Here is a 21,261-nt window from a genome sequence, read left to right as displayed (position 1 = left end):
TTACTTTATGAAATTCTTACACTGATATATCACACCACAAGCACTTGTATTCATAGGAAAAGCTCACAACACATGTTTACAATAAACATCAAGTAATTATATAATATACACTGTCATTTTTTTAAAAGTACCGGTTTCCATTTTTGTTGTGACATCTTCAATATACTAGCAAACAGGTGCCCAATTAAACCTGAATGTTCTGGAACTGTTTTGGGAAAACTCAATAAAGAAAACTGTTTGTTACACACAATCTTCCATCGACATCAATAAAGGATTCACATACTCAAACCCTTCAAATTCTGACTGGTCTATTTTATCAATTACTTTGCTGTAAAATAAAATTAGATGACCAACATTTAGTAAATGCAATGAAGACAAATTTTAGATTTTACTTTTCTAAACAATATTGAGGTGACAAAGTGGGTACACAATGACAGAAACAATTCAGATGATTAAAACAACTAGCAGTTGGTTCAGTTCCAACAACATACACTAAATTATAATAAGTCAAAAAATGCTAGATTACAGAGCACCACATTACCCCCAAAAATTCAAGTTGCCACTACTTTTATGTTGACTAATAAAATGAACTTACGGATCATCTGGAGTTAAAACAACTGGTTCATTAGTAAAAGCAGGATCGAAATGTTCTAGATCTCTATCATTACGTATAGTAGGTTTATATGGTGGTGCTATTTGTTTCTGTGATAAAAGTTCCCAGTTGATAGATCTATAGAATGAGTGAGATTTAATATCTTCAAACCCAGTACCAGGATGACAACCTAATCTCTCTACTGGATTCTATAAAAATACAAGAGAAGGAAAATAAAAAACAGACATGAAAAGGTACACTAAAGATTCTGGATGATCAAGCAAAGGCTTAATCCATCAGTCATATCTACATGTATATGACCAATGGTCCTGTTAATTTGATGACACACCATTAGTATAGTCAAAACATTCAAGTAATGAATGAAGTCTGATCTAGAATATGATGCACGAAATGTTCCATTTGTTAAACATTCTATCAAAATGGGACAGAAAGAATTTTGATATGTGTTTACCTTGTTAAGGAATCCTTTAAGTATTGAGGCAGCTTTCACTGATAAAGACCTTGGTATTCTGATAGTCTTCTCTAAGATTACTGTAATGAAATAATAATAAATGTTAATTTGCTTTCTTGCTTTGCTTACATAAGTAAGGAAAACTTAACCACAATAAGCCTTTTGGTAATAGATTTTTAATCAAGAACAGGTCATGTTTGGTCAGAAAAACATGAGCTCTTATTGAAAATTCTACCTGTATAAAATGCTGTAAAATAATATGAGCAGTATTCACAATCAACTAACCGTGAAATGGAAAAATAACTGATAGTGTGTACGTCTTAGAATGGGATCAGTTGACAAAATCAGATAGTTATATTCTAAATAAACTAAATATTGAATCAAAGAATAGTCAGATACATAAAAGTTCTATGAAAATTTTGTATATTTCAGTAGAAAATTACATGTAACTCAATATCATAGAATACTTACTCTGAAATAAGTAGTCTTCTGTATTTTGATCAGGATTATCAGCATTTCCTACCACATCAAACGGTGATCTACCAGCCAACATTTCAAACATTAATACACCTAATGCCCACCAATCAACACTAAAATCTACAAAACATACTCACAACTATTATTGGATTATCAAGGTATAACAGTATATATTATTCTCACAGTATAATCATTTGTGTTTTTATCCATATCAGGGTTATACAGGATTCATTGAATATTATTCTCAAACATTTTTGGTCATCACTAGACATCAACTGATCAATTGCAGAACAAGAAGTATACAACAAACATTAAACTTTCATATAAAACATTAAAACTTTAATAAAATTGACTTATTGTAACCTTTCAATAATTATAATGTAGACTTAAAATATCAGGAATTAAAAAATACCAAATTGCAATTTAATTTTAATTAATTTCAAAAGCAATATCACAGAAAAAATGGAAATGTAATTTGCCAGATTTTTGTTATAATGTTTATGTCTATTTTTTTATAAAATGAAATTTGTATTTATTAAAGTGTGAATGTTTGAGTATATTTAGCAACACAATGGTAATTCAAGAGCATCAGCATGATCATTTCATTGAATTTGATCCTAAGAAGCAGATACTTAACAAATTTTAATGCTAATGGCTTAATATATGTTAAAACAACAAACTTTTCACTTGGCAATATAGATAGCAAACATATAGGTAGTTTCTTTCATGTTCAAAGGTGGATATCTAATAATTCTCTCAATAAGCCTATTTTAAATAATAGAAACATTTTATCTAAAAATAAATAAATAAGTCCCATTATACCAACAAGCAATTCAATTGACATACTACATGTATTCTACTATATATAAATATATATAAATTTGTTCTGTCAACTACATAATCTTTCATAAAATAAAAAAAAGTTAAAAATAGTGTTTAAACTAAAAGCAAGGAATTAAGAACAGTAATAACTTTAATTTTGTTTGCATTTTAAGCAATATTATTTTATGAAAGATTATTCATTTCTATTCTAAGGTACCATAATCTTCTCCACGCAGTACTTCTGGAGCTATATAGTTTGGTGTACCACAGAATGTATTTGTCTTATCACCCTCAAATAGACCTTCCTATATAAACAGAAATAAAAAACAAACCCATCATCTACTGTGTACTCACTCACTTGTGATCGTGATGAGGATGATCCATGATTATGATCCATGATAATGATGATCATGATTATGACGATTATGAGAAAGAGAAATGTGTTATTCTTGTGATGGACTAGTGCCAGCAAATAGTGAATTGTGAAACTGAAACTAAATACCTGAAACTAAAAAGTTAGTAGGCCATGCAAATGTTAGAAAATGAAAAAGTACTAAAAATTTTCTCTGAACTGACAAAATACTTATTATAGAAAAACTTACCAGACCAAAAATTTTATTTCATAATTTATGTGTTTGTTTGTTTTTTTTTCAAAAATATCTTTAACATAGTCAACTTAATCTATCTTTATAAAGATGGGTTTCCTGATTTTTTTAGTGTCAAATTAAGCAAACTATTTGACAAATTGGTGTTTTTAATGAATTATCATATATTCTTAATCATATCTTTATGTTCTTATTGTATATAATTAAGAGTTTTAACCAATCAGAAATGCTCATGTATGTACAGTCTGGATAAACAAAAAAAGACCTTTTGACCTTTATTGATCGGTCACTCTTTGGAATTCTGTTGGTAATTCTCTTCTAATTTAGCTAATTATGAATTAATTATGGACATATGAGACAAACTGGTGTTTTTCAAAGTCATTAGAATACCTCTACTTTCTATTCATATATTTATTAGCATTTTCATTTTTATAAATAAAAATAAGGGAACCCATCTTTAATGCTCTTCTTTTTCCAGTCCTTTAGAGAAAATTTTCCAACGCAACTAGCACCAAAATAAAATTCTAACTAATTATAAGGCATGCAGAGTTATCCTTTCTTGACATACCATAATCTTCACCACGCAGTATCTCAGGGGCAATATAGTTGGGGGTACCACAAAATGTACCAGTTGTTTCTCCATTACCAAGTCCTTCCTATAGTGTGATATGATAAAATATTGTATGGGTTATAAGGCAGATGATGCATGAATAATATTCATCATGGTGTTGAGCTAAAATCTCAGATAATACAAGCTATTTATATCTAACAGTGAACAAATTTCAAAACTTTTTAGATTTTCGGAAAACATTGGAACATGTTAAAAAGATTTATAAATGCTTCAGAGATTTGTTTTTTCAATATTAAAGGGTTATTATCACTAATAGATTAAAAATAAGTTAAAAATTAAAAAATCTCAAAAATGCAATGGTTATCACATAAATCAGAAAAATACTTTTCTAAAGTTTGTTATTGTTTATAAAGAAAATTTGAAGAAGCAATACTCTTAGTGTTATAACAATATTCATCTAATAATTTCAATAAATCATTAATAGCAAGAATAATACTACTTTAAAATCATTAATTATTAAAATGATAAAATACTGCATGAATAATAATCATTATTTGTTGAGGCATAATGAGTGTATTTAAAGCAATAAATAATGATATTTTTTCATGAACTGATAAAGGTGTATGGTGATGCTTTAATATGAATGATTGGTTCAGCTGTTAAAAAATACATTTCATTTATTCCAATTTAGTTTCATAAATAAATTGCGCTTTTACTAGTAAAATACTGAATTTAACTAAACAAATAGGAAAACAGTACCAGTGCATTATGGCATAAATTGATGTAAAAACACAAACATCAATCAATTTCCACTAAGGTTTTTTTTTTTCAGATCATTTGAAAATAAATCACTTATTGTGGCTGTCTTTTCCATACCATAGGAGTAAAACAAAAGTGTACCTACCTTACACATTCCATAATCAGTGAGTTTAATATGACCTTCCGAATCTAATAAGACATTATCTAATTTTAAATCACGATACACAATACCTGTAATAACACAATCAAACAATCAGAATAACAATGATCAACCGAGTATAGTATAAATCTCAAAACACAATTATATGTTCTTATAAATGACAATTTCTCAAAAATGAGATAATAAAACCTGTCAAAGAACTACAATCTAGACATTGAAGCACAGAAAATTACAAACATGGGATAGATATTTTTCAACACTTAAGAGATCAAAATATTCAACAAAGCTACGAAGACCTATCTGTATTGATTCAATAATTTGAATAGCAGAAATACCTTTTGCTCCAGATAGAAAGAATTTTTTATTATTTTTACATAGTTAATACCTCTTTCGTGTAAGAAATTTAATGCAAGACAGATTTCAGCAGCATAAAATCTAGCATGTTCTTCTGGAAGCCTTCTTTGTCTCTGCATGTGAAACATCAAATCACCACCATTGACAAATTCTATCACGAAAAATAATCTGAAAATAAACAGAACTAAGTAAAAAAAGCATCCGAAAATTATCAAACCCTGTCTCATGACAAGCAGGACAGAGAGTGGCAATTACTATGGGTAAATATTGTCAAATATTAAAATGAAAGGCTTAGTGATTTAGTTTTAGTGGTGATTTTTACACCTACCTGCTAGCAGTCATAAAACAGGAATGTAAACCAACAAGGAAAGGATAATTTGTAGCTGTTTCAAATACATGTTTCTCTGTTTGTACCCAATCTATATCCTATTGAAAACAGATAACATGTTAAAAATTAAGTCACTAGTTTCATCACTTATCCATTACCTATGGATATATTGTAAATTATATCCTATTGAGCAAAATGAACCTCAGTTAAATTGTGCCGTCAAAAGGTTCTTTGTGGCAAAAAATAGTCAGCTATCAAACTTTGAAGATAGTGTCCCAACTCTTCAATTTGTATATTGAAAAATCAAAAAAATATTTTCCAAATATCAATGTCACAATAAATACTACCACAATAAATACTATCACAATAAATCAACACAAACCTCATCATCATTAACTAACTCTTTTTTGATGACTTTCATAGCATAGATTCTCTTGGTTTTCTTATGTTCTACCTGTAGTACTTTGGCATAACTTCCTCTGCCAATAACACGTAACATTTCAAAATCATCTAAAGATATCTGTCTCTCATCACCAGTTGTCTATATAAACATATAACATCATCATTATTAATATAGAGATATTACACAACACATGTACTTAACTACTTAATACATTATTTCTTAATATTTGCGATGTAGATTTTCAGAGTTGAGAAAAATGGAGTACTTCTCTGTTCTTCAATGGGCTAATGAAGACAAGCTTGGTGTACAATGACATTTTGCCAGGCCAGGGACACAGTTTTTCAGTTGTTGCATGACTGACCTGCATTGTGGACTAACACAACAAAAGTGGAAATCCAAAGGTTCTATCACAAACTAAACAATAGAACCTCTGACATCAAGCTTTGTAACCACCTGAACTCACTGAACAAACAAAGTTATAAGTTTGGTCATTTCAAATCAAAGCTCTATGGAATAAATAATGATTTTTAGATATAAATGCTTACCTCAATAGGTATGACCTGAAAAAAAAAAAAAATGGTTATTAATTAAGAGTTGAAATTGTACATATGAAACAGAAATTTTTTAAATAATTGTGATCTAATAAATAAATAAATTTTTAACGTCATTTTATTTCTATGGTATATTTCTTATAAAATTACACTGATAATTTAGTATAGTCAAAAAGACAAATTTGTGCACAAAATGCCCAATTAGAATTGTACTGTCTTGTAAATAGAAAGTCCATTACAATTCATCTTATCTCAAAAAAAAAAAAGATAAATTGGTCATCTGTATGTGTTCAGCTGTGCCCAAATTTTTGATTGGACTAAACTTATAGTATTCAAACCAAATACAACACCAAAAGCAGACCTTGACTAAATTGAATTGAACAAATTAAATAAGATATCTGAAGAGAATAAGAATTTCTCAGTCTTTATAAAATTAATAAATTAACTAAACTATACATGCTGTAAATGTCAACTTATATGCAGACAATTGGAGAAATATTTCATTGTTCAAATTTGATCTAAAATGCTTCAAGCCATTACATCATTGCTATACAAGAGTTTGCTTTACATATTTTTATCTTAATTGTAATCTTATTGTCATGCCAAATTGAACATGCAAAGAACTTTTCTGACATATTAAGGGACACAAAATTAACCCTGATCATATTTTGATTCATTTATGAATAGGATTGAATAACATCATAGTAAAAAAATTTGTAAAAATATGAATGAAAATAAGTCTTAGATATATAAACATGGAATCCTATTTTAAAAGTTCATACACAAGAACCCACCAAAAAATAAGACTAAATAGAAAATAAAAATGCAACAACACCAATAATATAATACCAATCTGAACAAATACAGCTCTAGATATTTTCTTTCAAATCTTTTCTGACATATACCTTCTAGGTTTAAACAGTGTTTAGAAAAAAAATTAAAAATAAATCAAATAATCAGAAACACTGCTTTAAAATGGAATAGTCCATGATACAAGTTGTGAAAATATAAGAATCCTGTATGTTTGATCAGATTGAATAATAAATATATATATCTATACCTCTCCATCACTATTATCCTCTATTAATGCTTCCTATCGTATAAATTGATATCATTTACTATCAAATAACAATAGAGATTGAATTTACATCATCTCCATAAGATACATTCCACACAATCAATCTAGTTTTCATATTAAAATTCTTAGAAGTCAAGTCAGCCCTTACTGGAGTAATATATTTATATTTCAAATATTTGTGATATTGCCAACACTGAAATTGATTACAAATAAATCTGATAGTAAAACAATATTTTACCTCTTGACTTTTATCATATACAACTTGAGATGGTCTACTAACTGTAAATAAATATAAATAAAATCAATAAAATCTAAGTTTTATGCAAATTGAATGGAAAACCCACCTTTCTTTGGTCTATATAATAGAACTTATGATAAATAGGAAGATATATTTTTTTATAACTCAAATGTGAGATAAGCCTATGGTAGGAAAAACAAATTAGGATCTACGCCTTTTAAGACAACTAAAAAATCCTTATTATCCTTATTATTATTTTACTGTTTTTGACGGATAACAATCTAAATTTCAAAATTTTCTTCTTAACTTACCTGGTTTTGACTCTCCATTTGTTTGTGATAATCCTCCTTCTCTAATAGGTGGGAAGTTTTCAGTGTTTTCAGGGTGTTTACCACAAGGTGTGTGTATCTGTTTATGACAGCGTTTATGTACTAATAATTTACACTGTATACATTTAAAACCTTGTCTACCTAGACCCCAAATACGATCTGTACATAACTGACAAAATGCTTTCTGAAATACAAAATTTTACAGTACAATATTTTATATCAATACATTAAATCCATGTTACCATCACAAGAATCTACTGGACTTTACTTTATGTTTTTAAGATAATCATTAATATATAATGTTTCCAAAATGGTTAACATTAAAAACATCATATTGTTGCTGATATATATTTTGGTACTTTCTTACGATTTAGCATTTCATGATTTTAATAGTAAGAGCATACCCTTGAAAATCGTTTCGGTTGAAATAAATGTCCATTGACTCTATATAATTTTCTCCATCTTCTGGCTCCCCTTCTGTACATATTTCCTGAAATAAGTTCACAATATAATGCTATAATAAGTAGATACTAGAGCCACACGTGGCACAGAGTGGGACTTTGCAAATGTAGCAAATTACAAAAGACTCTGAAAAAAATCAAACTTCTACGATAATTACGTCACGCGCAAGAACAGTTTAAAGTTGAGAAGTTTTAATTCTTTGGAAGATTGTTATACCGGAAGTAGACAGACCTCACAAATGAAAGTATCAGAAGATAGCCAAGGCCAATGACCTTTGGCATTGAAAAGGAGACAGTCAACAAAAGTCAAGGTTACGAGATACAAGTTATCAAAATTTGAGTATATATATGAATATAAAACCGGAAGTTGAGATAGGACAGCAAATATAAAAGTATAAATAGATAGCCAATGTCAATGACCTTCGATCGTACAAAAGTCAAGGTCAAATAAGGTCAAGGTCAATAATTGAAAATTTTGAATTTTCAAAACATGTTCCTTTTTTTGAACTATTCAGCTGAAGAAATCGAACTTCTAAGACAAAGTGGCTCAAAAGATGAAGTAATTGTATGCAAAGTTTCGTTTTGAACAGATGTGGACTTTTCGAGTTATGCCCCTGGCCGAAAAAATCAATAATGAGTAATTTAACCCGGATGTGCCACTCCCACCTCATTTTTTTGGCATGACTTAATTGATATTCTGAATGTTATGTTGTGTTCCAAATTTAAAGCTTCTGCATCATACACGTCAAAAGATATAGGTCAATAAACGTAAATAAAGGTCAAAATCGAAAATTGAAAATATGGAAATTTTAAAACCCGTTTCTTTTTTGGAACTATAAAGACGAAACAACTGAGCTGTTAACACAAACTGGCCAAATCATGAGGTAATTGTGCAAGAATTTCAACTTTGCTTCAAAAAAACGATTGTTAAATATCAATGAAAAGTGCATGAGAGGCACATTAGAAAACCGAAAAAATTAACCCTCTAGGTTAATTAGGTCATGTGCTAGAGCAGTCCAAAGTTGCGAATTTGACTGTTTTCGGATACCTTCTTTGCTCAAAATTTTTTAGATTAATCAGACAAAAAGCTAACAATTCGGCCAAAAAATGTGTGCGACAAATGTATGATTTTTGGTTCTTTTAAACTGCTATCATGTCAGAAATAACATGCAGATTTCAGACTTTTAGAGCCGATTATTCACTTTTTGCACATGTTGAGCTGTAGAAACTTCTGGTTTTGCAAAAATGTTCCAATTAAATTCATTAACAACGTTGCCACTACAGAAGGTCTACAAATGTAGAAATGTTGCTGCAGCTGTTGCAGCCTTTGCTTGAAAAGGTGTGGAAGAATCGAAAAGAAAATAAAAAATAAAAAAAGGGATTGACATTTCGATAATAAACTATAAATTGCTTGAACTTTCTAATAACCCATAGATCATTCCAGATTTTCATTTTTTGTATGAGCAGTGCCATAAGACAATATATCATTCTTGAATTCAATTAATACACAGACATATTCCCCTAATTTTAAGACACTTAATATAATCAAATGTATTTTATACTTACTGTCTTCTCCAACACATGGCATTCCAGGTCTTTCAGGTACATTAGGGAAAACTGAAAAATAATTAAATATTTCTTGAAAATAACATCAGATTTGAAATGACTTTTTCAAAATTGGACAGATTCTCTACAAAATGTCACACTGATTAATTATATACAGACCAAACATGGTCACTAATAAGCACCCCCACAAAACACTTGTTCTCTTTAATTCTTACTTTGACTCAAATATTCAAATAAAAGTATAAATCATAATATACACAAAATGATAACACATACCATGAATAGTGATTTCTGAATCTTTATTGACTTCATACAATCTAATAGCTTCATCTAACTCTATCTGCGATGACAATGTACATGGATCTCCTGAAACATACAAAAAATGATTTCGAGTAGAAAAAATAATATTTCTGCAGCTAACCTTGGCTAGATATATGTACACTGGGAAGCGTCTACTTCAATGTAAGATTACGAGCGGGCCTGACAGAGTTCAGACGGACTGGCGCTACAGGTTCTAACAGACCAAAGGTTTTTATACCAGTTGTGGGGTCAGTGTAATGAGTGTATCTCATTTTAGTCGCTGTGAATCAGTGTACTGGTTCCACAACTGGAATAAAACTATTGTCTCAATGAATCCGTGCTCATGAATATTAATAAGCTTGAAGCCGATTGACAGGCAAGAAGAAACAAACAGCCAATTAGAGGAGAGTTAATAAAAAGTAATACGATCTTTATAACTGTTTTCATCCTAAGCAACTCGTACCGGATTGAAATAATAAAAATAATAACAAACCTCATTAAAACACTAGAACATGCTTTAAAAACACTGTGTTACATTTCCTCAATACAATAAAAATAATAACAAAACTCATTAAAACACTAGAACATGCTTTAAAAACACTGTGTTACATTTCCGCAATACAATAAAAATAATAACAAGATTCAACGAACCGTGGCGCATGCCGAACGTCTGATAATGATTACAGTGCTTATTTGTTTAACCTGATTAACATAACAGTGCACACGGCGGCTGTCGACAAACTAAGACCATGTGACGAGATTATCCAGAACGAGTAATTAGTTCAACTTATATCAAAAAAGAGGCTTGATAATCTTGGCCACAATTCTTGCAACTCGTAAGTGTTTTGATAATTGATACCCTATCTTGATTCATTAATCTCAATTATTCAATCAATAAAGATGTTTATTTACTAAAGAAAACAGCTTAAAGACTCATACAGTGACGAATTTTCTGTCAAAATTGCTTTCTTTTTACTTCTTATAAAATTGACGGTTAACCGAATATCTCAAATCAGATCCGGTAACCCGTGAAATACTACCCGAAATCGGTTAACTAATCCACACTAAATATTTCACATATGACTTGTCATGAAAAGTGAGAATCCAGTCTGTTATCCATAAAATAAGCTTAAAAATTGTAAGTAGTATGATGTCACTATAATAAACCAGCTACTTTCCAACCACAGCACAATAACCATAAATTATATCTCAGTCTAAGTCTCAGTACTGCAATGGAAGTAATTTCATCTTACCTTCCTCATCAAGCCACTTCACAGTGAATGGTTGCAGCTCATCAAATTTACAAATATCTTTTATTTCTGTGCAAAATTTACCATAACTTATATCTGTACCAATACTTGTAACAAGAATATCACTGAAATAATCAAATTGGTAAATTTTGATTCTTAGTACTTTCTAATATTGGTATTGGTAAAACTAACTATAACATTTAAATTTCCTCAAAGATTTTTAAAATGTATGGTATTTGACTAACCAATGGTTCATGGAACAATATTTACCTGTATAAGGTAAAATATTATGGAAATATGTGTCTGACCATAATTGATCATCTTTTGGATTCTCCATATTCAATTGATGAATACAAAGTAATTGTTCATTTATGGGCCTTCTGGTATGATATATAGCATATATACAAGGTAGTTTTAAAAAAAATATATATAATTTATTGAAAGATTGAAGAATAAATGAAACTACCACATCTCATTAATCATGTTGAAGCTGCTATATGCATTACTTTTCAGTATGAAACATATGATATCCCGTTTGTCTACTATTAAATAAAATCTTTCAAAAGCAGATGATGCTGATGATAACATCACTAATTCTGTTGTTATTCAGTTGTTCATAAAAAAAAAATGAATGTCATAGTTTTATGCTGAAGAAACCTATGGATATGTGTAAATTAGATCCATGAATCAGCTCAGAAAGCAAATATTCATCATTATTATAATATTTTATGACTAGCTCCTTCAAAACATTAATATATACACACCCATTAAATCCTACTTTAATTCTAATACCAGTATTGTCAGCTGGCTCTTGTGTAGGCATAGTTGAAGCTTATAGTCTGAAAAATATCATATCTATTAACAAAACAAAGACACTAGAAAAATAAGCTTAGGCTAAATATAATTAGCTTATAAGAGAGATTTCCCCAAAGGATGATATCTGCATTATTTTGGCTTCAAAGTGATTTTTGAATTTTTCATCAAATTGCAGATGCTTTAATTGGATGCATTCTGTCATGTTGACATTTGTTTTTATAAAGGGTAATTTACTGTAAAATTTGTTTCTGTGTGACACTTTTAAAAAGTGTTTATTTCAATGGAACTGTTAATTCGTATCAAGTCCATTTTAATCTAGTCAAATTAATCAGTTTAATTGCAATCAAATTTTCCAATTACATGAATGCAATGACAACTGACAAAATAATATCCTATCCATTAAATTAATGCAAGGAAGCAAGGCTTTTATTTGATTATTCATCAACTGATGTCATGACAATGTGTAACTTGAAATGAAAAAAGTTATGTCATCAAAAAGGCACATTCAAAGAGTAAAAAATTTAGTTTGTCTTTCAATGGATCCTAATCTAATATTTAAAAAAAAGTCAAAAGAACAGCTGAGGTTACACTAGTTACAGCAATGCAAAGCCACAGGCACAGGGGAATCCCAAAAAGATTTATTTTACATGAAAAATATGACAAGAATGTATACAATATAGACCTGATTAGCAGCTTGTAAAGACTGATATGCAATTTTGGATTATTTAATCCTAACATACCTTCCCTTGGCTGTAAGGGTAATCAAAACAATACCCAATTAATAAAGTATTTGGTGACTAATTGTCCTAATTCATTAATTGATAGGCACGACTTGCAAGTGCAAATGTTTACTTTATGGCGGAAGTCACGTGACCAAATTCATAATCTCATCAATGAGAAAAATGAGGACGATATTTGTAAGTTTTGTAAATGTAAGGTTTTAATCTGAGGTGAAATGTTCAGACTGAACTTTCTGCTCATGAAACAATACTTTCAGACTATTTTTTCATCCATTTGCGACAACCATAAATGAAATTTTTCTACTTCCAAAAATGGAAGTAAATAATTCACGAATTTTGATTGGCTGTTGATGACCTGGGATTCCCTTATTGCCCGGATGTTGGAGTAGCCATTTTCCTCGAACCGTGTGACAAGATAATCAACTTTACTCGCTTTCCAGATCAACACGCAGATTAATAGGCAATCACGATGGTAAGAATACGTGTAACATTGTTGTCGTAATAGGAAAATTTCAAAACTTTTATGTCTATATGAAGTTGAGGCTCATCGGCGTCAAAAAAGTGTCCAGTTTGGATTGTTTTGAAACCGGAAGACAGGGTTATTGAATGGCCAAATGGGTGGGTGTGTCTCTTGCTACACCTCTGTCAACAAAATATGTCATCTGTGTAGTACGCCGAATAATACATTTACTCATACATACATCTACTGTTATCTTATATTGCAATCAATACTAAGAAAATGTCATGCAAACATATATAGCTGTTGTGTAGTTTGTTGTTTGGGTCTACTTGAAGAAATGATGTTATATGAAAATGATTCATCATTATGGAATTGCCTATTGGCCGAAGTTTAAATTTATGTTTTGTTATTCTGAGAAATTTATTTTGAAGTTGCATTTACTGATTTGCAAGTCTTTTGTACCTTGTATCAATGAGCCAGAGGCAAAGTATGTTAAACTCAAGACCCATTAATGATAAATTTATCATATAAAGTAGGCATTGGGTTATGCATTTTATGCATGTATTTGGAATATTCACATATTGCATTCAGCAATTTGTCTAGGGGTTGGAAAGGGGGGGGGGGGGGCAAATGTTCAAGTGATAGTTGTCCATAGGTGATGAAGTGTTTCTCTGTAAATACATGCCTACATACATGTAGTTAGACTGACAGAGACCGCTTGTTAAAAATTAAAAAGAGGGTTTAGTTATATTAATTCTGATTTACTTAAGATTTTTACTACACCAGTACATCTGAATGGAACCAATGTCATTGACACATTCTTGGACAAGTTAATCCTTATGGAAACATGATGGTTTGCAAATAAGCTGATTACACTCTACAAAATTCAGAGGGTAAACTTAGGTTGTATGCATATCAAATAAATCTATATGCATAGAAACTTCTAACTAGCTTCATAGAATTGGTATTAAACTTGAATGCAACTATTGATGTTTATTTTCTTAAAGAAACAAAAATAATCAATTTAAGAAAAGTTACCATGTTTTCGTTACTGGTATCACTTATCATCAATCATTACAAACTTTGAATGTATCCTTAACAACTTTGCATTCCAAAGCCAGTCATAGTTTTGTCACCTGAAATAGGAATCTTTGCTCTGAACATAGACATTTCTTGCATACTTAGGGCATTTAAAAAAACACTACCCTGTACATTAAATTGATCCTCCAAGGCCAAAAGATTTGAATTCTAAGCTTATATAATAAATATATTTCCTGACTAGTGTTAAATTTTTTTTTTTTATATTTCAATTTTTAATTAAAATAACATAAGCTTATATAAATTGAATAATGTTTTTAATCTTCAAAGTCTTGTTGTCTGCGTATTGTTGAAATATTCCTGAAATATTTGTATGTGTTCTTCTCAACTTTTAAGTAAAGGTTTTTTGTGTGTTTTGTTTCAGACGGAGAGACAATTAGATTGTGCACTTGATTTAATGCGCAGATTACCCCCTCAACAAATAGAGAAAAACCTTAGTGACCTCATTGATTTGGTAGGTTAATTTCATATAGAGTTATTTGTTTCAATCGTAAAATCTGGTCCAGACACAATACTGGTACGGTACATACTACTTTCTCTTCATAATTGAAAATTTTCTGTCTCAGACCCTAAGTTATTGTTTTGAGTTCACATGTCAATAAATACAAAAAATATTAAAGGGATTGTTATTGTTTAAACTTTTTATGTGTGTTGGGGCCATGTAAGGCTTCTGTTTGCATCATTCCAATTTTTCTGTCAGATATTTGATCTGTGGTTGCTGTAGTTATAGAAATGCTTTACTGAAAATGATGTCATTGTCCCAAAAGCTGCCAATAGACCCATAGACGTTTGAAAGTTGTGTATCTGCAATACACATAAAACGTTTAGAAATTCTCTTTACAATCTCTTAAAGCGTCAACATTATGGTTGGAGAGAAGTGATTATTTTGAAACATAACTTGATATTGATTTTAAATTGTGTGTTTCACTCACTGTCGAGATAATTGATTTCTGATTTTAAAACAATGCAAAATGAAAGAGCTTGTAATTTTTGTGTTTTATGGCTTGCAATTTTTAAATTGGTTTGATTTACACAAAAAATCTTTCAAAGTGAGCAAAGATAATTTACACATTGTCCTTTCTACATTAGGTACCAGCATTATGTGAAGATTTATTATCCAGTGTTGACCAGCCGTTAAAAATAGCCCGTGATAAAACTGTAGGAAAAGATTATTTATTATGTGATTATAATAGAGATGGTGATTCATACAGGTATGTATAATTTTATTTACACCTATTTCGGGTTGTCTGGAAGAAAACACACAGGATTATTCATTAAGTATCAAAGCTAAGACCATAATATTTAAGATTCTCAATTATAGAGAAATCAGTCTGAAACCTTTTACTAAATGCTATAATTATGAAGTCAACATATTATGGTCTTGGATTCAATTCCATGTGAATAATTCTGAAATAAAAAAGTATTATTGTTTTTCTTCTGGACCATCTTATATATCTTTCTATTTTGCTAGTTTGACTAAAGGATTTTGTCAAATAGTGTTTACTTTCTATTTAAACAAGTCAATACACACAAGAAAATGATTTTCTCTGCTGTGTACAAGAACAAAGAATAGACTCAATTCAATAAGGAAAATAATCTACCATTTCCTCCCTTCCAAAATATAAATATTATATTTCAATATTTAATTAATTCTAATAACTTCCTGTTTAGTATATCACTCAAGTTATTTATATTAACAGATTTAATTACTTGATATATTAGATAAGAATTAATTATTGTAAAAATTATAACACGTTTTCTAAATGACAATAAATAGGTTTTTTGTTTTTGAAGATAAGATTTTATATTGAAGAAAAATAAAATTGTAATTGGTGATATAGTATCCTCTAGGGTCATTTGAAACAAATTTTCAAATGTATTTTGTTTTTATTTGATAGATTAAATCAAACATGGATAAGTTTCTTGACATAGCTGTTTTTAAAAAGTACAGAATTGTTGAGGTTTGGGAATAATTTATCTGAGTTATACTAATTTTTCAGATCCCCATGGAGTAATAGTTATGATCCACCTCTAGAAGATGGGGCAATGCCCTCAGATAGACTTCGCAATTTAGAAGTAGAAGCTAATAATGCCTTTGACCAGTATAGAGAAATGTAAGTATCAGAGGACCTGTGGAATGTTCTATCTATTGTATGGACAAGAAATTATATAAATAAAAGGGTTAAAATTGTGTTAAGAAAACTTGCAATGTGTATAATTCATATAATTTTATATATAATTTCATCTGTTGTATCAAATAAGGCCAGTTGAACTATATATATTTGTTTGCAGGTATTTTGAAGGAGGTGTATCATCAGTTTATTTATGGGATTTAGATCATGGGTTTGCTGGGGTCATTTTAATTAAAAAAGCTGGAGATGGCTCTAAGAAAATTAAAGGTTGTTGGGACTCAATTCATGTTATTGAAGTACAGGTATGTTTCTATGACCTTCTTATATATGATCCATTGTTCACTTGTTTGAAATAAATATTTTGCTGTAAATGAATATATATCTAATAATATTTTGAATAGCAGTCATAGTAAAAGCCACAGCTGTAAATTGTGAAACACCAACTACTTTTAGATCAATGTATGATTTTATTGTACCTGGACAATCTTGTTGAAATGTTATTTAGTAGATTTGAAGAAATATTTTCACAGTTTTGGAATTAAACATATATATAGCACTTAAATTTTTATTTTATTATTTTTAATTGACTTAGGAAAAATCTAGTGGTAAAAGTGCCCATTATAAATTAACATCAACTATTATGTTATGGTTACAAACTAATAAAGAAGGTAGTGGTACCATGAATCTAGGTGGCTCTTTAACTAGACAGGTATGGTGTTATTTACTGCTGTATTTTTCTTGTTAGTTGACACAATATGGATCAGTTATCAAATAGACAACTGGTTACATTTATAGTGAAGAATGAATTATTTTTTAGTGAATTGACATAATATTTGATATACTATTATTACAGGTAGAATCTGATGCTTCAGTTAGTGAAGCTTCACCCCATATAGTTAATATAGGTAAAATGGTAGAGGTACGTTATTTTTCTTGATATTTGTACTTTTTATGATTAGTGCAATGGTTAGTATGGCATTGATATAATCATCATGGCATTGTCACTCATCTTCAGCCATGAAAGTAGAAGCTATGTATCCTTGGTTTAAACTCTGCACTTCTGAAAGTTTAACACAATCTTGCTTCCTTTTCCTTTTCATTCACAAAGTAAGGAATCATTGGTGCAATTCTTACAGTTAAATGGAGAGGGTCAAATTTTTTTTCAAATTTTCTGATAAATTGTTTTGGCTGCTGACCCATGTTGTGTTTATAAATAAGTGTCAAACACGCCATGTAATTAATTGTCATATTAATAAAGATAGTGATATTTCATTAGCATTTATCCTTTTTCATCAGATTTTTTTTTTATTTGCAGGAAATGGAGAATAAAAACCGCACTGTATTGAATGAAATTTATTTTGGAAAAACAAAAGACATTGTGAATAGTTTACGTTCATTTAATACACTAGAAGAGAAGAAAAAGGGGGCAGCTTTACAGAAAGATTTAGTTGCAGCCCTAGCAAAAAGATCCCAAGCCCAGTGACACTACAATATTTTTAAAGATAAGATGTATTATATTCCAATTATTTTTCAATTATTTGTCTAGCCTGCTGGTTTGAACTGTCTAATGGCTTCACGAGATTTCTACGCATCAGGATCAAAATATAAAGTAATTGTGTGTGGATAAAGAATTATTATTTGAAGTTATTAGAACCAGAAAGGTAGTTATAGATCAATATCAGTGCTATATAGAGGTACTTTCATTCCATAGCGTTAGTTACTCAATCTTAAGTTTTTTTAAACAGTAAATGAGAATGTAAAGTGTGACTGGATGTTCAGTACATTCTTTTCGGAACTGGTTAAAAGAATTCAAGCTGATGATATGTTGAAATGGAAGCACCTTTATAAAATTATTTTTGCAATTCATCTTAAAATATAAATAGTATTCATGTACCGTACCAAATGCAACCAACATGTGAACAATTATATCGTATACGAGACTTGATATCTTTAGGGTCCACTACTTATTTATAATCATTATTACACTTCTTCAATCTATTCCAAATCAGCAGAGAGTAACCAAAGCATTCTATGAAAAAATTCATTTCGAGCACAGTAGCACATAAATAACGTGTAATTTCAACAATGGTCTTTATTAATCAATTGTAAAAAAGTCATTTAATATGTACATATTTGCCTTCAGAGCAATGTTTTCTATTTTTCTGCTTAGCGCTGTTGGTATATTATATTATTTTTCGTAAAAGGCCTGGTGCTTTTGTTAAAATTGTAAAGCCGTTTACACCATGAAAAACCATGAGACCAATCACAATGATGATAAAAAACCTACTAGAATGGATTTATTTATCTGGCTTTGTGTTACTTTTTATCATTAATAGATGAAAATAAAGATACAATGTTCTTGAATGATGGTTTCAAAGTAAATCATGTGCATCTAAATAGACTTTGAATAGTATTTCTTCTGCTTTGGATGAAGTCTGCTTTTAGATTTGGCTTCTATTTATTTAGTTTCTATGTAGAGAATGTTAGATATTAAAACACACAGTATTTTATTATGGTTATGTACAAAATATCATGAGTCTTTATTTGTGTTCAAATTTGTTATGAGGGTGGTGATATTCTGAGCCCAATTTTTCAAAAAATATTAGGATCAGTTTTGTCGTAAGTATGGTATTTCAATATGTAAAATTCCACAGATACGACAAATTCATATAAGATTTTTGACTCATTGTTAACTCTTAATTGTCTAAACCGGACGATTTAAGCAGAGGTTAGGCAGACATTTAAGCTCTTTTGTATGATGTCTACACACCTTTCATTGGTCATTGTATTTGAGTAGGGAGAGCTTATTTTCCCTTCAACTTGTGTTAAAGATTAAGAGTCTGGCTGTTTCAGATTATTCAAATGTAAAAGTGTCATAAGAATTGGGAATGTATTAACATAGTGATGTATGTTTTGTTGATTACTGACTCTAAAGAGTAGGAGAAGATCATAGATTTATATATAAATCATATCTGGTTCATGTTTCAAATTAGGTCAATCCCTGTCAAATTATTTTGGTTCAGTTTTTCCCCAGATTGTGGATTATGAACAACTTTTTGTTTATTCTAATAATGAGCTATATTTATGAAATTACTGCTTTGTTAGGATATGAATGTTATGTTAAAGATTGTGTAGTTATACTTGTCCTGCTCAAAACAAACAATATCCTTTGTAAATAACCTTTCATATCACTTCTGTTGTAGTTAGAACAATAACAGTTATCATATATAAAATCAATATTTGTAATGAATCATAAAAGGAGCTTAAAATTGTTTATTACTTATTTTTAAATCACAATTGCCAGTAATGAAATAATACTAAAGTATATAGTTCACTTGAAATTGTGCTTTAACATTTTGCAATAAGATATTTGCAGTAGTGGATTTGATAGGTATATACAAAATTTGTTACGATGATTCAAACTGTTACAAAGTAACTTATTTAGGAATGGCAATTCCAAGGTTTATATTTTAACCCAACCAAAGATTTGATATTGACGATGATTAAACTCACATACCATGCCATGGTAGAGCTATGTCCCTTTTCTCCTGTGATGTCAATGTCAAGGGATTAATGACAAACCTGATTTTGAGATAGAGAAGTAAATTTAATTATGAGTGTAACTATCAATGGAAGTAAAATGATCATGTAGTATGATATTAAATAATAAAGATAATGTAATTATTAAGATAACCATTAATAAAACCTGTATATTACTGTATATGATTATCAGATTAAGTTTTATTTCAATATATTATGCTAATCATTATTGTTTTTCTTTTAATTTCATGGAATTCAATCCTACCTATTCATGGCACTGTTTAGAATAAAATCCATCTACAAAAGCATTGAACACATATCAGCGGAAATGATGACAATCAAATTCCCTGGCCTGTTTAATTGATCCATCCACACAAAAAATGAAGTGAAATAGAAAGTCTGCTGCTTATTGGACTATTAATCATTATGTGCACAGTCTGTAACACACAACACACTGATTTTTTTCTTGACAGCCCCTCATAATGCTTCTTTTTAGCTCTCATTATACGCCCACACATAAGATGAATAACAGAGATCCCAGAAAACCACTGTCTAAAGAGGTTGCCAACTTGGCATCATTACTGTGTTCTATAAAGCTAATATTGCTCACTTTGTATATTTATTATGGCCAATATGAAAGCAAGAAAATGAAAAGTGTAAAAGTCAAGAGGAATATGTGTAATATTAAGTGAGCTAAATGATAAAGCAGGTAATAGATGCGGCTTTATCAGTAAACATATGTTTTTAAAGTATGACAACATCAATAATTTATCTTGTAACACACAGTTTCCTGCTGAGACATTTAGTGTGGTCTGTATCAATACTATATTTTTATCATTTATCTCTCATTTATTTTTCTTGAATTGCCTTAACTATGAGATCATATTCTGTCTAGTCCTGGCCACGTATCCTCGAAACGATCTTAGTGCTATGGTATCCTAGAATCAATGTTAGAAGATAAGAACCTAGGATATCGTAGCGCTAAGATCGTTTCAAAAATACGTGGCCTGATTACTAACACTTCAAACAAATTTTTTCATTAATATCTAGAAGATGGGCATATCATCTTAAAACACTTTTGAAAGCAATTTCAGATATAAAATATAGAAAACCTTCTCTCTTTTCTCTTAAATCTATACAATGAAATAAATTTGTTTTC

General features: G+C 29.7%; 2 protein-coding genes across 2 annotated transcripts; one reads left to right on the top strand and one right to left on the bottom strand.

The window, feature by feature from the left end:
* Positions 1 to 240: 240 nt before the first annotated feature.
* LOTGIDRAFT_124219 (hypothetical protein) lies at positions 241 to 11,476 on the bottom strand (the record flags this gene model as incomplete). Its single annotated transcript, XM_009061150.1, has 15 exons — positions 241 to 328; positions 596 to 801; positions 1,065 to 1,144; positions 1,536 to 1,661; positions 3,537 to 3,624; positions 4,444 to 4,529; positions 4,844 to 4,980; positions 5,141 to 5,238; positions 5,523 to 5,664; positions 7,367 to 7,451; positions 7,722 to 7,923; positions 8,144 to 8,229; positions 9,767 to 9,817; positions 10,043 to 10,132; positions 11,320 to 11,476. Coding segments are annotated over 15 exons (1,722 nt in total), but the record flags the coding sequence as incomplete, so codon positions are not given.
* A 1,779-nt stretch (positions 11,477 to 13,255) lies between these two features.
* On the top strand, positions 13,256 to 20,331 carry LOTGIDRAFT_234041 (hypothetical protein). The gene is made up of 8 exons (XM_009061149.1): positions 13,256 to 13,344; positions 14,795 to 14,884; positions 15,520 to 15,641; positions 16,431 to 16,544; positions 16,723 to 16,864; positions 17,155 to 17,271; positions 17,416 to 17,481; positions 17,878 to 20,331. The coding sequence occupies exons 1-8, from the start codon at positions 13,342 to 13,344 to the stop codon at positions 18,043 to 18,045; spliced, it is 822 nt and encodes a 273-aa protein (XP_009059397.1). The 5' UTR covers positions 13,256 to 13,341; the 3' UTR covers positions 18,046 to 20,331.
* Positions 20,332 to 21,261: the final 930 nt, after the last annotated feature.

The sequence above is a fragment of the Lottia gigantea genome, assembly GCF_000327385.1.
Source record: "Lottia gigantea unplaced genomic scaffold LOTGIsca_46, whole genome shotgun sequence".
NCBI classification, from domain to species: domain Eukaryota; kingdom Metazoa; phylum Mollusca; class Gastropoda; family Lottiidae; genus Lottia; species Lottia gigantea.
Note: the sequence above shows the minus strand (reverse complement) of the source record. Positions and strands in the feature narration are given on the sequence as shown.

Excerpts from the sequence above, each read along its gene's own strand:
- LOTGIDRAFT_234041 (XM_009061149.1), top strand. Across the intron at positions 15,642-16,430 it reads AGAGATGGTGATTCATACAG|ATCCCCATGGAGTAATAGTT; the intron begins GTATGTATAATT and ends CTAATTTTTCAG. Across the intron at positions 17,272-17,415 it reads GTGGCTCTTTAACTAGACAG|GTAGAATCTGATGCTTCAGT; the intron begins GTATGGTGTTAT and ends CTATTATTACAG.